Source organism: Leucopleurus acutus (assembly GCF_964270905.1).
Source record: "Leucopleurus acutus genome assembly, chromosome: 3".
Lineage (NCBI taxonomy): Eukaryota > Metazoa > Chordata > Mammalia > Artiodactyla > Delphinidae > Leucopleurus > Leucopleurus acutus.
This window is the reverse complement of record NC_139145.1, coordinates 5,732,248-5,747,328: the sequence shown is the minus strand read 5'-3', so window position 1 is coordinate 5,747,328 and position 15,081 is coordinate 5,732,248. Positions and strand designations below refer to the sequence as shown.

The 15,081-nt window shown below is 59.2% G+C and overlaps 2 protein-coding genes across 4 annotated transcripts in view; one reads left to right on the top strand and one right to left on the bottom strand.

Annotated features, from left to right (window-relative positions):
• The first annotated feature begins 1,073 nt into the window (after window positions 1-1,073).
• On the top strand, window positions 1,074-9,603 carry PEX11G (peroxisomal biogenesis factor 11 gamma). 2 transcript variants are annotated; one of them, XM_082837363.1, is made up of 5 exons: window positions 1,074-1,316; window positions 3,024-3,212; window positions 5,603-5,781; window positions 8,367-8,429; window positions 9,048-9,603. In XM_082837363.1, the coding sequence occupies exons 2-5, from the start codon at window positions 3,024-3,026 to the stop codon at window positions 9,352-9,354; spliced, it is 738 nt and encodes a 245-aa protein (XP_082693489.1). In that variant the 5' UTR covers window positions 1,074-1,316; the 3' UTR covers window positions 9,355-9,603. The 2 variants fall into 2 exon arrangements, with proteins under 2 accessions (XP_082693489.1, XP_082693488.1); XM_082837362.1 differs by lacking the exon at window positions 1,074-1,316 and adding an exon at window positions 1,590-1,666.
• A 1,936-nt stretch (window positions 9,604-11,539) lies between these two features.
• ARHGEF18 (Rho/Rac guanine nucleotide exchange factor 18) overlaps window positions 11,540-15,081 on the bottom strand; it is a gene marked incomplete at its 5' end in the record, with an annotated part of 93,187 nt that continues 89,645 nt past the window's right edge. For both annotated transcript variants that reach the window (XM_082836264.1, XM_082836265.1), the window contains 3 exons: window positions 11,540-13,651; window positions 13,738-13,854; window positions 14,633-14,966. In XM_082836264.1, coding sequence (XP_082692390.1) covers window positions 13,497-13,651; window positions 13,738-13,854; window positions 14,633-14,966 — 606 coding nt within the window. In that variant the 3' untranslated portion in view covers window positions 11,540-13,496. The remainder of the gene's footprint in view (window positions 13,652-13,737; window positions 13,855-14,632; window positions 14,967-15,081) is intronic.

The window sequence follows — 15,081 nt, the reverse complement described above, 5'->3', positions numbered from 1 at the left end:
TAAAATGGTGAACTTTTTGTTATGTGAATTTCACCTCAATTTAACAAAAAAAAAAAAAAAAAAAAAAAAAAAAGGAAACAGGCTATGCTAACTTTTTGAGAAAATGTCTTTGATTTTTTTGACCGGCTAGTCCATAGAGACTGCACAAAATTCAAAAGCTACAAAACAGTGCAAAGGTGAACATTTTAATCTCTTCCCAGTGACAACCAAAGAATGTTGCTCACTGTCTGGCTCTACAAGGACTGAGTCATTGGCAACTGCAGTCACTGACCTTCATCAAACCCTGACAGGAGTTCAGGGCCGAAGATCAGGAATGAGGCTCTTTCTGCTCGGGGAAAACTGGCAGGACTTCAGATAGATATTTTCAGGACAAATTTTTTATAAGCCTGGATTCTTGCATCTTTCCAAACTAAGAAAAGCACTAAAATCATTGACTGCAGTATTTGTTCCTTGTGACCAGAAGCTACCTTCTCCTGAGATGTGTGATTACACATACCCTTCTCCAAAATCACACATATACTGACCTTCCCCCCACCTTTTCCTCAGAGCTGTCTGAGGCTGTGTCTAGGGCTACAGTCCTCAGTAAATCCCTCAATAGAACGGAATCTCGGGCTTCCCTGGTGGTGCAGTGGTTGAGACTCTGCCTGCCAGTGCAGGGGACACGGGTTCGAGCCCTGGTCTGGGAAGATCCCACATGCCGCGGAGCAATTAGGCCCGTGAGCCACAACTACTGAGCCTGCGCGTCTGGAGCCTGTGCTCCCCAACAAGAGAGGCCGCGAGAGTGAGAGGCCTGCGCACCGCGATGAAGAGTGGCCCCCACTCGCCGCGACTAGAGAAAGCCCTCGCGCAGAAACGAAGACACAACACAGCCAAAACTAAATAAATAAATAACAAAAAACAAACAAAAAACCCCCGAAACTCACAGCTCTCACGGTGTGCGTTTTTATTTGTCAATACCAGCCACCCAGTTATCCTCTCTGGTGCAATTCCAGTTATCAGATTCTCGTCTATTCTTCTAGAACGGTTCTATGCGTTTCCTTGACTTTTTTTTTTTTTTAAAGGGGAAGAGTTTATTTATTTATGCATTCATGCATGCATGATCTTAGTCCCAGGGACTGAACCTGCGCCCCCTGCAGTGGAAGCACAGCGTCCTAACCACTGGACCGCCAGGGAATTCCCCCAAGTTTCCTTGACTTTCTAAAAATGCCTTACATGATATGACAACAGCCATCCATGCTCACTACAGACAAAAAGACAATACAGAAAGGGTGACGCAGGAAAATTAGAGAACTCCCTTCTTGGACCACGGCAAACAGGTTGGTGTTTTGCTTGGAATATTTTTTTGTGTGGGGGCAGTTGGTTACCTTTGAAAACACGGGTAGCTAACTCCGAGGATCCACCTGGGTGCACAGGCCCTGGGGAGCGCACACGTGGCGGCCCCAAGGCTGCAAACTCTGTCCCTCCCAGCAGCAGACAAACGGTCAGGTGCCCCACAAACAGTCGCAGTCGCGCCTGCGCAGAACGTTCCCGGGAGCGCGCAGCCTGGTGCCGGGCCCGCCCCCTGGCGCGGCGCGCTGACGTCGAGGTGACGTCACGGCGGATCGCCATGGTGGCCCTGAGCGGTCTGGCGTCGGCGCTGGAGTCCTATAGGGGCCGCGACCGCCTGGTGAGGCTGGGGTGGAGCGCGGCCAGAGGTCTTGGAGTCGGGCCAAAGCCCCGAGACCCGGACACTGAGGCCAGAGAGGGAGCGGGGTCACTCACGATCCCCCAGGGCAGAGGCCCTGTCCCCGAGTAGTGGACATGTAGGTTGTTCCGGCCACCCCATCGTGACTGGACATTTACAGTACCAACTAAATCCTCACGTCTGCGCATTGGGATCCGGCCGGATCACTGTAGCTGGTCGTTGGGTCCCAAACAATATCGTATGAGGATTTAGGATGTTGCAGGGTCCCCTCTGGCTGGACATTTGGATCCTGATGAATCCCGTATAGTCGGGCACCTAGGTTGTTCTGGCCAATTCAACCTGGCTGGACATTTCCATGCCAAACAAATCCATGTCTGGACATGTAGGATCGGACTAGGCCACTGTAGTTGGTCCCTGAGTTGTCCCAAACAATCCCACACGGGGATTTAAGATTTTGCAGGGCTTTCCCTATGGCTGGATGTGTAGGATCTCACCACATCCCCTCTGGTTGGGTAGATTGTTCCTTCCAGGCCCCTGAGGTCAGACTCTGAGCTTGTCCCAATCAGTCTCTTCCAGGTAGGCATTCAGGTTGTACTAGGGAATGTACCAGTAGCTGGGCATTCAGGTTCCAACCAAATCCCGTATGATCGGGTGTTCGGGTTTTAACAAACGCCCCCAAGTTGGACATTTAAATTGCAGCGTTTTTGCCATTACAAAGGTGCTGAAAAGGAATGACAAGTAAAAATAATATATAAAACAACAGGAAAAAGTATCTTCTGAAAAGCAGATGATATAAAGATATAAGGGTGGTGATGCAGACCCAGTTCACCATGCCCCAAATCACCCACTGATTCCCAAATCACCACTGGGTTCCTTCTCACTAAAGTAATAAAAACAAATGATGCTTTTGTCCACTGGGTTGAGGCCTGGTCACCTTCCCAATCCACAGCCCAGCCACAGAATTTCGTGCAGCCAGGTAGATGCAAATATATTCAATACATTTCCACCTAGCCCTCCTACATGCTGGGAAAAGGAGGATCCAGGAGGTGGGAAATGGGGGTTTCTTTTTCTTGTCCCCATCACATATGTCTCCAAAGACTGTGCCATTCAGTGACATGAGCCAATACTCTGTTAGTTTCCCAGTGCCTTTTGGACAATGATGTCATGTGTCTCCATTTATCCCACCTACAAGTATCCTTTTCAACTTTTGGCTTTTACTGGAAGTTTGTTGATGGAGACTCGTCCTCCCACTTGATCTTATGGGGTCCACGGCCAGGTCAGGGGTGATCCAGCTCAGTCCTGCCCCAGGGCCATGCTGACTGCTTCTGGTTTCCCACAGATGCGAACGCTGGGGTACTGCTGCCAGCTGGTGGGCGGGGTCCTGGTGGAACAATGTCCTGCCAGGTCAGAAGTGGGGACACGCCTGCTGGCACTGTCCTCCCAACTCAGCCACTGCAGGACCGTCCTGCGACTCTTTGATGACGTGGCCATGTTCGTCTACACCAAGCAGTACGGCCTGGGGGCAGAGGTAACAGGGCGCATTGGGCTGAAGGGAGGGGGTGTGGACCCCGGGAAGTCAGCGTCTCATGGACTGGTCTTTATAAAGGCAATCATGTGGGCAGTTTACTACTTTTTTCAATTTTACTTTTTTTTTTTTTTGGCCACACTGCACAGCATGTGGGATCTTAGCTCCCTGACCAGGGATGGAACCTGCGCCCCCTGCATTGGAAGTGTGGAGTCTTGACCACTGGACCACCAGGGAAGTCCCCAATTTTACTACTTTTGGAGACAATTGGATGTTCTCATTTCAATTTTAATTAAAAAAATTAGCTCCTACGTTTGCACATCCCTAAAGACTACATAATTAAAAAGTCTCTCTCCTTCCTGACCCTCTGGCCGCCAATTTTCCTCCTCAGAGGCAGCCACTGTTGTCAGCTTCTTGTGTTTCCTTTATGAGGTCTCCTGCACCTGCATAGGCAAATACACATTGCTTACATAAATAGTTGCATGCCATTTACACTCTTCTGCCACTTGCTTTTTTCACGTAACAGTACAACTTGGAGGTCATTCCATATCAATCCAAAAGAAGCTCCTTCCAGGAATTCCCTGGCAGTCCAGAGGTTAGGACTCCATGCTTTCACTGCCGAGGGCCCAGGTTCCATCCCTGGTTGGGGAACTGAGATCCTAGCAAGCCACGTGGTGCAGCCAAAAACAAAAACAAATAACAAAAGAAGCTTCTTCCTTCGTTATGGCCACGTAGTACACATATATAGCCAGATGGTGATTTACTGAACTGATCCCCTGTTCGACATGTAGATTAGTTACGTCTTGCCGTTACTACAACAGGACCGCATCATTTCACCAGTGGATCTAGAGCAGTGTTCCTCATCTGGGTGGTGGTACGATCTTGTGCCCCCCCGGGGATGGGCTGAGAAGCTGCCCTGGGCCAGCCTGGCTGAGTCATGCCCCCTTCCTGGGCTGCCCTGCCCCTCCCCACTGCTCTCCAAGGGTCTCCTCTCTGACTCACTTACTCAGATGCTCCCCCATTCTGCCCCAGTGCCCGTGGCCTGATCATTCCCAATCTCAAGTGTTTCCCTGGACTTTCCTCCTGCTTTGACACCCATCTCTTCAGCTTCCTGTGCATCCCCCCCATCTCCTCTGTGAGGACTCCCCTGAGTCCCCAGGCAAGGGGTGGGGGGCTCCCTGCATCTCCTAGGTCCCTTGGCCAGAACAAGAACCTCTTTCGTTGGTCCCCACCCCTGCTCCCACCTCCCGCCCCGGTGAGAATCTCCTCCCCAGCGTAGGGCCCGGACCTTGCTGCTTCTCAGGAAACACCAGCGGAATGAGCACGTTGGGGTCGGGGTGGGAGGCCCCGTCCTCACGGAGGGGTGAAGTGTGCCAGAACACCCCAGAAGGCCCCAGACAGGATGGCGGAGCTGGAGTGGGATTCAGAACCCAGAGGGAGGCAGGATCACAGCTGGCCAGTAGGAAGGAGGCGGGCAGCGAGCATTGGTGGGGCCTTGGCTGGGAGGGCGGGGTTCCTGGGACGACAGAGAAGAGGCAGAGTGTATGGCAGGCAGTGAGGATGACGAGGTTAAAGGTAGAGAAGTGAAGGACTTGGCTGGCGACCCGGCCAGCTTGGAGGCCTTGAGGGGGCCGGACCCTGAGGGGCGGAGCCCAGAGTAGGGGCTCCGGCAGCCTCAACTGGCCCTGCCTCGCTGGGTGCAGGCAGGGGTTCAGGACTCAGGGTTGGAGGGCATGGGATTTGCAACTCAACAGCCTGAGGCCCATCCCTGTATGAGATGGGGCAGCTGGCAGCTTCCTCTAAGAGCCTCAGTTTGCCTGTTTGCTGGGGTGGTGACCCCTTTCTGCTTTGGGGGAGCTGACCCAAGCCTTGCAGTGTAGTGCCTGCTGGAAGTTGGCACCGGGTGTGTGGCAGCTCACCCGGCCACCCTGATCTGCCTGCTCAGGGTTCCCTGTGGGGCTGCCTCCCCTGCTCCCCTCGCAGGGTCCTGTACCAGACACCCACGCACAGGAGCTAGGAAGGCTCTGATGCAGGGTGTGCCAAGTTGTCCTACACGGGAATCACCTGGGGACTTAAAAAAATTTCCTGGTGCTGGGGCCCACCCCAGCCTTGGTGAGGCAGAATCCCTGGGGCTGGGGGCTGAGTGTGGCGTTTTTGAAACTCCTTGGGGGATTCCACTGAGTGGCTGAGTTCAGACCCGCCACTCCGCTGGGCAATGTTGACCACACTGCTGAGAAATCAGGCCTTTGTTCTCCTGCAGTGCCAGCTACAGGCCAGCCTGCCAGGCCTGGACATTGCCCTGTGACTGCCACCTGGCATGGCCTGGGCGCCTAACATGGGCAGTGGGTAGGTCTGATCCCAGGTCCATCCCCCCATCTCTCCCGGTCCTGCAGGAGGAGGCCATCTTTGTCCGCTGCGTGTCTGTTCTGGGCAACCTGGCTGACCAGCTCTACTACCCCTGTGAGCACATCGCCTGGGCTGCCGACGCCAAAATCCTCCACGTGGAGTCTGCGCCGTGGTTAACACTGAGCACAGCCCTCTGGGGCCTCTCCCTGCTCCTGGGGATTGCTAGGTAAGCAGCGGGGCCGCCCGCCAGGGGGCTGGAAGGGAATACCCGAGATCCCCAGGCTGATGGAAAGACAGGCTGGAGGCGCGGGGGTCTTTGCCTCCTCTGCTTTTCCTCCTCACCACCTCACTGTATCCGTCCCCTATTGCCGCTGAAACAGATTTCCACAAACTCGGCGGCTTCAAGCAACACAAATTGATCATCTTAACAGTTCTGGAGGTCGGAAGTCCAAAATGGGTCTCACTGGGCTAAAATCAAGGTGTGGGCAGGGCTGAGTTCCTTTCTGGAGGCTCCAGCGGGGAGCCTGTTTCCTGGCCTTTTCCAGCTTCTAGAGGCTGCCTGCATTCCTCGGCTTGTGGCCCCGTCCTCCATCTGTATTTTGTTTTTTGATTTTTTAAAATTTTATTTATTTTTTTGGCTGCGTTGGGTCTTTGTTGTTGTGCGCGGGCTTTCTCTAGTTGTGGCGAGCGGGGGCTACTCTTCGTTGCGGTGCACGGGCTTCTCATTGCGGTGGCTTCTCTTGTTGCGGAGCTCGGGCTCTAGGCGTGTGGGCTTCAGTAGTCGTGGCTCGCGGGCTCTAGAGCGCAGGCTCAGCAGTTGTGGCGCACGGGCTTTGTTGCCTCGGGGTCTGTGGGATCTTCCCGGACCAGGGCTCGAACCCGTGCCCCCTGCATTGGCAGGTGGATTCTTAACCACTGCGCCACCAGGGAAGCTTTTTTTTTTTTTTTTTTTTTACGTGGGCCTCTCACTGTTGTGGCCTCTCCCGTTGCGGAGCACAGGCTCCGGACACGCAGGCTCAGCGGCCATGGCTCATGGGCCCAGCCGCTCCGCGGCATGTGGGATCTTCCCAGACCGGGTCACGAACCCGTGTCCCCTGCATCGGCAGGCAGACTCTCAACCGCTGCGCCACCAGGGAAGCCCCAGGGAAGCTTTTTGATGTAAGCTCCCCTCGCAGCCGCAGTGGCTGTCGTGGAGCTGGCCCGTCTCTCTGGGCATTGGCCTTCCTCGCGTGATTGGGCAGCCTGGGCTGGGCTATGGCTGCTCTGAGGCTGCAGCGTCTCCTCAGGCTGCCTTGTGACCTCCGGCCCCAAGAGACTGAAGGGGCAGCCTTGGTTCCCTTAATTTTTTTAAATAGACTTTTTCTTGGGGGCAGTTTTAGGTTCACAGCAGAACGGAGCCGGAAGTAGAGAGTTCCCATGTACGTACCCCCTACACACACACAGCCTCCCCTACCATCCACACGGCACCAGAGCACGACATTTGTTACAATCGATGAACCGACGCTGGCACAGCGTAATCACCCCACGTCCGTGGTTTACATCAGGGTTCACGCCCTGTGTTGCCCGTTCTGTGAGTTTGGACAAGTGTATAATGACATGTATCCACCAGTGACGTATCATACGGAATATTTTCACTGCCCTAAACATCCCATTTTTAGGATGAATATGCTCTGCCTGTTAGTCCATTCATTTTTAGAGCTTCTAGTTTTCCCCTCATTTCTCTGTATGCGATGTGAGCAAGGGTGTGGGGCTTGGGAAGCATTTCGTGGGTGCTCATGATGACCGGGGGTTCCTAAGACCCCAGGGTGCCGGAGAGTCATGTGGGAGGTTGTTGAAATGTAGGTGCCTGGCCCAGGCTCCCAGAGGTTCTGATTCTTCAGGTCTGGGGGCCCAGGAAGCATCATTTTGCCTGAGTCCCCCTGGTGGCTCTGATGCAGAGCCACTGACCTCACTGAAGGTGCTGCCCTCTGTCCCATCCCCTCAGGGAACATGTCAACTGGATGGGCACACAGTGGCTGGGAAGATGTGATCAGGCCCTGGACGGACCTCTGAGTCAGGAAGCCTGGCTGAGGTCAGCCTTCCAACTGGTGGGACTCGGCACGTTCACGTCCCTGCACGCCCCACAGCCCAGGCTGCAGGGTGCAAGGGCTGTGCAGAGCAGCCTGGTTGGACACCACCAGGGCCCCAGAGTCCCCAGGGAGCTCTAGAGGATGCCCATCTGATGGCCGCTTCCTCAGTCTGCAGACACCAGCCCTCAGGGCCCAAAAGGTCATCTAGTTTCACCTCAGACAGGTCTGGCCAGTGTCCAGGGTGTGTATGTGGGGGGGGGAGGGGGCAGGCCTGGCGCCCATCTGGACCCCATTTCCCTGGTGAGCCAGCCGAGGTGCAGGGAGGGGAACAGCTTCCCCAGGCCGGCTGTGGGCCAGCCTCGGTGTCCTCATCCACAGAGGGGTGGCTTCCCAGCTGGGCCATCAACCCTGCACGTGGCACAATGTTCTTTTGAGCTGTGGTCCTGGGGCCAATGGTTCACAGAGGCCGGGCTGGAGCCTGACTGGCCAGGTCAGAAGCACTGGACACTCCCAAACCTGCAGCCCAATAGGTGGGGGGCCTGCCTTAGGGATGAGTCCCCAGGAGCTTCCGAGGCACGGCTGCTCTGGCGCTCCAGAAGGGCGCAGGACAGATGGAGCCATCCACTGGGGAGGCTGGCAAACTTTACAGGGAACCTGTGGCCACAGTGGCAGGCGGGGCCTCCCCTCAGGCCCCTGCACACCCCAGCCGGCTTCTCCAACCCCGTCCTCTGTGGTGTTGCAGGTCCCTGTGGATGGTCCTGAAGCTGAGACAGAGGCTGAGGAGCCCCCTGGCAGCCCTCACCAGGTACGACGTATGGGGTTTTGCCCAGGAGACAGGCTGACTTCTTCCTGCAGGCTGGGTACCCCAGAGGGTCTCCGCAAGCCAGGGAGGTGCTCAGAGTCACCAGCGATCAGCCCCGCCCTGTGCAGGCCCCATTGTTGGGGGGGCATGATGTGTGCCACATCGAGGGGCCTCGCTGCTGCCTCCGGGTGGATGTAGCACTTTTACAGATGGGGAAACTGAGGCTAGCTGCAGGCCCCCTAGGCAGGAAGTGGCAGAGCCAGGACTCCAGGGCTGAGCCTTCACGGCCGTGCCCCCATCAGGGAGGATGATGGGAGATGGAGTCCGTTTGCTGAGGACCAAGGTCAGTCACTGTCTCATCCTGGGAGAGAACACGGGGTAGGGCCACTCCCAGCACAGGCCCAGAAGCTGCCCAAACCCCTGCCCAGCTCCACAGGCTCAGGAGGACGGAGGTGTGGACCTGAGACTCTCGCTCCCGCCGTGGGCAACCTCTGGCGAGTGTGACCTGGACGCAGCCCTGCCAGTCCTCCTCCCTCCCCAGCACTCCTTGCCCTGCCCCTGTGGGTGGGCGGGGGGCGCCCGGGCCTTCCCTGAGCACCCCCCCCCACTCTGCTCCCACAGCCGGCTGCCCCAGGGCAAGCGGAGGGACATGGAGGCCCAGATCCGGTCGGAGGCGCTGACCCTGCTGAGCAACCTGGCTGACCTGGCCAACGCGGTGCACTGGCTGCCCCCGGGCATCCTGTGGGCCGGCCGCTTCCCCCCGTGGCTGGTGGGCCTCCTGGGCACCATCTCCTCGCTCCTCAGCATGTACCAGGCAGTCGGGGCCGGCGGCCAGGCCTACGCCGCCCCTGACGGACCGGGGAGCCGGAACCCTGACGGCGGCCCATCCCACGGAGCAGCGATCGCCCGGGAGGAGCCAGGTCTTTAATTGAGCAGATCAAGGCCAGGTGTGGGGAGGCGCGGCCAGAGGATGCGCAGAGCAGCCTGGGGCACGAGCCCCCAGAGGGGCGGGTGTGTGTGGGCGGAGCGGGTAGACCCCGAGACTCGGTGCAGTGGAACAGGCACCCGCAGGCCGGAGTCCTGTACCCAAAGGCGAGCGGGGGAGCCGGGTTGGGATGGCGAGCGCCAGGTGGGCCTGAAGAAAGTGAAATGAGAATCAATTAAAGGCGGTGGTGCTGGTGCGAGGCCAGATGTGAGAGCTTATTCCTAACGCCCCGGTCCCTCCTGTCCGCTCACTCACACGCCCTCTCTCCCGGGCGGGCGGGGGCGCCCCTGGGCCTTATTTTAGGGAGGGTGTGCAGGTGCCCCTGTGGGCCTGGGTTCAGCCTCCTGCAGGCTGGAGCCGCAGTGGGAAACCACACTTCCCCGCCCGCCTTTGGAGCATCCTTGGCCGGTGGTCCCCTCCGACGCTGCCAAGCGCGGCCCTCAGCCATGGAGGGCGGTCCTCCCTCCCCGCGGGCTCGGGCACCCCGGCCGTGGATGCCGCCTCCACCAGGCTGTGCCCGGGTCTCGTGCTCCTGGGCATCACGGGGTGCCTGTCATGGCCGAAGCATCTCACAGCCACCGCTTGGACCCAGAGCTGCCGTTGTCCGTTCAGGGCTGGTCTGAGCATTTCGTGGGCTCCGAGCATCTCTGGAGACGCCCGAGGCTCCTGTCTCCCAGCTCGTGGAGAGCACGGCAGGCAGGACAGGACGAGCTTGTTTTCCAGTCTGACGTTTGAGAGGCCACACACATGTGGCCTCGGGTGGCCTCGGCGGGTGGTGGGTGGCCCACATCTGCCCCTGGCTCTTGCCTGTGACCCTCCACATCTGAGTCCTGGCGGGAAAGCGGAGGGAATGGCGCTCTCCCTCACAACTCAGAAGCACCGGGGAGACCCAAGCACCGGCGGCGTTTACAGTCCCTAAAGCCTCACGTGCTTTCAACCACATTTTGTTCTTTTACAAAGAAGGTACGTGGCCAGGAAGAGCTGGGGTGGCTGCAGGGACCCCACCAGGCCCCATCCAATGGGGGGGCTCCCTCTGGGCTAGGGGAGGGAGGAGGAGGAGGAGGGAGGGGGTCCCTCTTCCCTCTGGTAAAGGGGGGGCACGCTCTGCCTTCCCAGCACCCAGAGGCACCAGCGACATTAGGGTGGGGGTCAGAGCGGCGCCTGCCTACCTGTCGGGAGACTCGGTGAGTTAACACCTGGAAGGCAGCGTGTTTGTCAGGGGACCACGTGAACACCTGGACGTGTAACACGGCAGGTCACAGGTGCCCCAGGAGGCTGGCATCCCCCTCGGGCCTGGGCAGCCTGGGCAGCGGGGTGGGGACGCAGCTGACGGCCTCAGGCACAGCTGGGTGGGCTGGTGACCAGGAGCCGGCTCCAACTGTCGTGTGGCCACACCCTGCCCCGTGCCCTTCCCTGGGCTGGCAGCTCAGCTGCAGGTTGGGGTGAAGCAAGACAATTCCAGGGGACTGGCCCCGGCGCGGGACTCGGGGAGCGCGTGCTCCGTCAGGGAGCAGGGAGGCTGAGGGGCCCCGCCTTGTCGAGGAGGCTGACGCCCCAGGACCACAGGGGCGGCCTAAGTGGGAGGGGACCGGCCAGGGCCGGAGGACCTGGCGGCATTCTCCGCACCCTGGCTTAGTCAGCGCTCCCCATGGGGGCCACTGTAGCCACCTTGGCACTGGCACTGCCTCCAACTTTGTCCAGATGGAATCACTGTCTGGGGCTTCCTCACCGGGAACAGAGCAGGCTACCTGGCCTGGGCTCTCTCTGTGCAGTCCATCCAACCACTGGTCTGAGCTGGTGCCCAGCCGGGGAAGGTGCTGTCACTTGCCTGGGAGGTGTCTCCACCTCCCTACATTCCCCACCCAGCCTCGGGGCAGGGGGAGCAGTGCACCCGGCAGGAGAGGTGACAGCGGCAGAGAGCACTGCTGTGGTGTCCCGGGCCCACATGGGAGGCACAGGGTGTCACAGGCAGGCCCTGGGACTGGTGTTCAGGCCTCCTGGTGCAGCAGAGGGTCCGAGGCTCCTCTCCTCCCCGCCCCCCCGCCCCGAGAGCACACTGCAGCACCAGCCTTTGGGCAGGTGATCCTAAAACAAAGCTCCAAAGAACCGCCACCTGGTCAGCTCATCTCAGACACGTTTATTGCTAGAATCAGGTCTTAAGTTCTAGGGCGGTTCCGACATATATCACAGTGAGGAAATGCTGCCATCATTGTAAAAATAATTGTCGGGTGAACTAAGGTCATGGTCACGATTAACGTGCACAGATCCCACAGAAATAGGAACATCTGCTCGACCCCTAACTTTACAAATAAGACTGGACCCTACCCGGGAGTGACCTCGGGGTCCTGGTGAGATGTGCCCACGGTGCTGCCCAGCTGCTGGTACCACCCGGAAATCTCCTCTGCTGAGATCCACGCGGGCTCGAGCTGCTGATCGCCCGAGGAATCCTCTGGGAGGGTCACAGCGTCACAGCGGATCTGTGGGTGGCGCTCGCGGCCCAGCAATGTCCTCTTCACAACAGGACAGGAACTTAAAAGTCAACTTTTCTAAAGTGCTCTGATGCGTCTCAGTACAAAACACAAACACTGATTACAGACGTGGCACGTGTCCTGGGGCGGGGAGGCTGCTGCTCCTTGCTGCTCGCTGGTGCCGCAGGCCCTCGGGCAAGGGCGAGGTGGGGGCAGGAAACAGCTCTGGAGAGGTCCGGAACCACTGTCAGTTCCTTGTCACTGCTGGCTGTGTCACCTCGCCCCGGGTGCCCGGGCTCCTGTTCCGCCAGGACTCAGTCTTCCCACCAATGCTTCGGGCTGTGGGATCCACTGGGGAGCCTGGGGTGCAGGAAAAGGCTGGAATGCCCCGCCCTCCCGCCTGGCACCCAAGCCTGCACTTGGCCAGAGCTGGAATGTGGGTCTGACCCAGGTACCACCCTGGGACCGTTCATGGACATGCGATGCCATCCCCGACACCTACAGCCTCGCCTCGAGGCTGGACCGGCGGCCTTCTCCCTCCTCCTGGGTGTTTGCTGACGATAAGCTGCGACAGCTCACTGGACTTGAGGTGCCCGCGAGGCGGCCGTCTGTGCACTTGCTGGCAACGGTCACCACCCAGGCCACATGGGTCCCCCCAGCGTTCCACCCCACTGCCCTTTGTCCCAGCCTCTGCCCATCGGCTCGGGACACCAGCCCTAGGGGCTACCCCCCGGCAGCCCTGGAACAACTGGCCCATCTCAAGGGGATGGAGGACCCTCCACCCGGGGCTGGGACCCTCAGGTGCGTGCCGGCCCTGGCTGAAGCTCTGGACTTGGCTTCCTGGGCGCCTGGTGTTCGAGAGGCCCACAGAACCACGCTGCCTTGGTGAGGCGCCTTGGGAAAGCACCGAGTTTGACAAGAGCAGGTTTTAAAAACCTCCAGCACAGTAAAATGAGCTACGGTCAGTCCCTTCCAGGTCAGCCCCTTTCAGGACGAGTTTCTGCACCTGTAGGACCCGCCAGGCAAGCCATCAGCCAACCTCTCTGGCTGCCCAGCCCTGTGGCCCTGTCCCGGGAGAGCTGTGTGCCACCCCTGGCTGGGCTCGTGTCTTGGCCTGGAGGTTCACCATGAACCCACTCCTGGAAGTCAATTCTGCCTGATTCTGTGGACAGAGCCAACACCACTGGGCCCCTTCTGGTGCCATAATGACTCGTTCCAGGGTCTCCCGGTGGCCATGGAGCCCAGCCTGGGCCGGCATCTCCTCAGGCCAGGGTCTGGCCTGTTGTCATGCTCTAGGTGGAACCACCACAGTTGGTCACTACCTTGCAAACACAGCCTGGAGTTGGTCTCTCCTCTACCCAACCGGGGCGCTACGATGACAGCTCCATGGGTTAGCTTTGGTTCAACCTTCCGTTAAAAACTCTCCTTTTTGTATTAGAAAAAATAAGTTTACAAAGTTGCCCAGGCACCACTGCTAATCCTACAGAGCCTCAAGATGGCAGGCCAACGCTGCCCCGGCCTGGTGGTGGTTGGCAGAGGCCTACTTGGGAAGGGGAGAGGGCCGCGGGCGCGTCCCCAGAGAGCACAGGAAGGGGTCTGCACCCTGAGCCACGCCCCCTAGAAGAAGATGACATCTTCCTTGCTGGCTTCTTCCTTGTCGAGTGGTGTGGAGAACAGGGCCACGGGTGGGAAGGATGCCCCCCAGGCCTTGAGGGTGAAGTACTCGTTGGGGACATCAGCCGGGACCGGGCATGGGGCTGGGAGGCAGGAGTCTGGAAGAGAGAGGGGGCTGTGGGTGTCAGGAGCTGCCAGGAACTGAGGGTGCCAGGGGGTGGGGGTGGGGTGCAGGCCGGCTCACCTGGGGGCGGTGTGGAGCTGCGCAGGACGGGACTCAGCGAGCGGCGGCCTCGAGAGGCGTTCTCCTCTTTGCCCATGAACTTGTTGAGAAGCAGTGGCTGCTTCAGGTCAAATGAGGCTGGAAGCGGGAGGAAGGTGCCGGCTGGGGTGCTCGGCCTCGCTCCAGGCACAGGAGCGCTCTGCGGACCTGGGCCAGGGCCTCATCCCACTTCTCGCCCACACTTTCCCCAGCGCCCGTTCCCAGGAATAGACCCCACTCAGACGTTAGGCCCCAAATTCAGTGACAAAATCCAGGGCAGACACCCCTGCCCGACCACAGAAGGCCCTGGAGTCGTTCAACCTTTGCACGAGAGGCCCTGTGACCCTGCTGCCCAGTGGTCCTGGGACACAGGCCCTGCTCCCCAGGAATGTCCCAGGGACTCTCCCCCTGGGCCTTCCCTACCAGGGCCAACTGGCTGCAGGGTGCTCTGGTGCAAGGGCTGAGCGCGCCATCGGTGGAGCAAGGACACCAGCAGAGCTGGGAGCACCTGGACCAGCGCAGGGCGGGGCTTGGTGGGGCAGCGGTAGCATTGATCACTGTGCAACTTCCTGCCCGACTTCCCGCCCGGGGCGACTAACTGCGCAAGGGTTTCCAAGGCTCGTTTCTGAATCACCAGCATGGTCCCTTGTCCCTGATCCCAGTTTGAGGGCCAAGGCGGGAACAGAGCTGAGGTTTGATGTTTCCATTTTTTTGCTCTTTGAGATGAAAGACCTCCACGTGTTGGGGGGGAGGGGGCAGCCTCAGCTGCCTCACCAGTTGTGCCTTGGGGTTTCCTCCCGATGCCCCCTCCAAAGGCAAGGGGCCAGGCGGGCCCTGGGCAAGGTGGGGAGGGGGCTGCCAGGAGGCCCCGACTCACCTGAGCTCTCCGAACGGTGGGAGCCCCGGCTCTTGCCGCCCTTGTCCTTGCCGCCCTTGGTGGAGGCGGCCAGCTTGGTGGGGATCTGCTGCTGCACGGCCGCCTGCCTCTGGATCTGGTTAGTGGCGCTGAGCAGCTGGATGGGCACGTCGCTCTTGGCTGGCCGACCCTCAGCTGGGGTGCTCTCCCTGCGGGTCACCTCGGGGCGCTCTGCGTACTCAGGCCCGGCACCAGACAGCAGCGAGCTCACCCGGGGCCGTGGTGCTTTAGTCAGGGCCGCGGATCCTTCCAGCCCTTCCCCGTTGAAGCTGGGAGTGTGGCTGGGGGGCTGGGCCTGAAAGAGCGCCAGAAGACACCAATGCTGGTTCCTTCGGGCAGCCCTTCCGTGTCCCGACAAGGAGCCACGCCCCGCAGATTTGCATGGCGCTGCGGGCCAGCCTCGCCCGCAC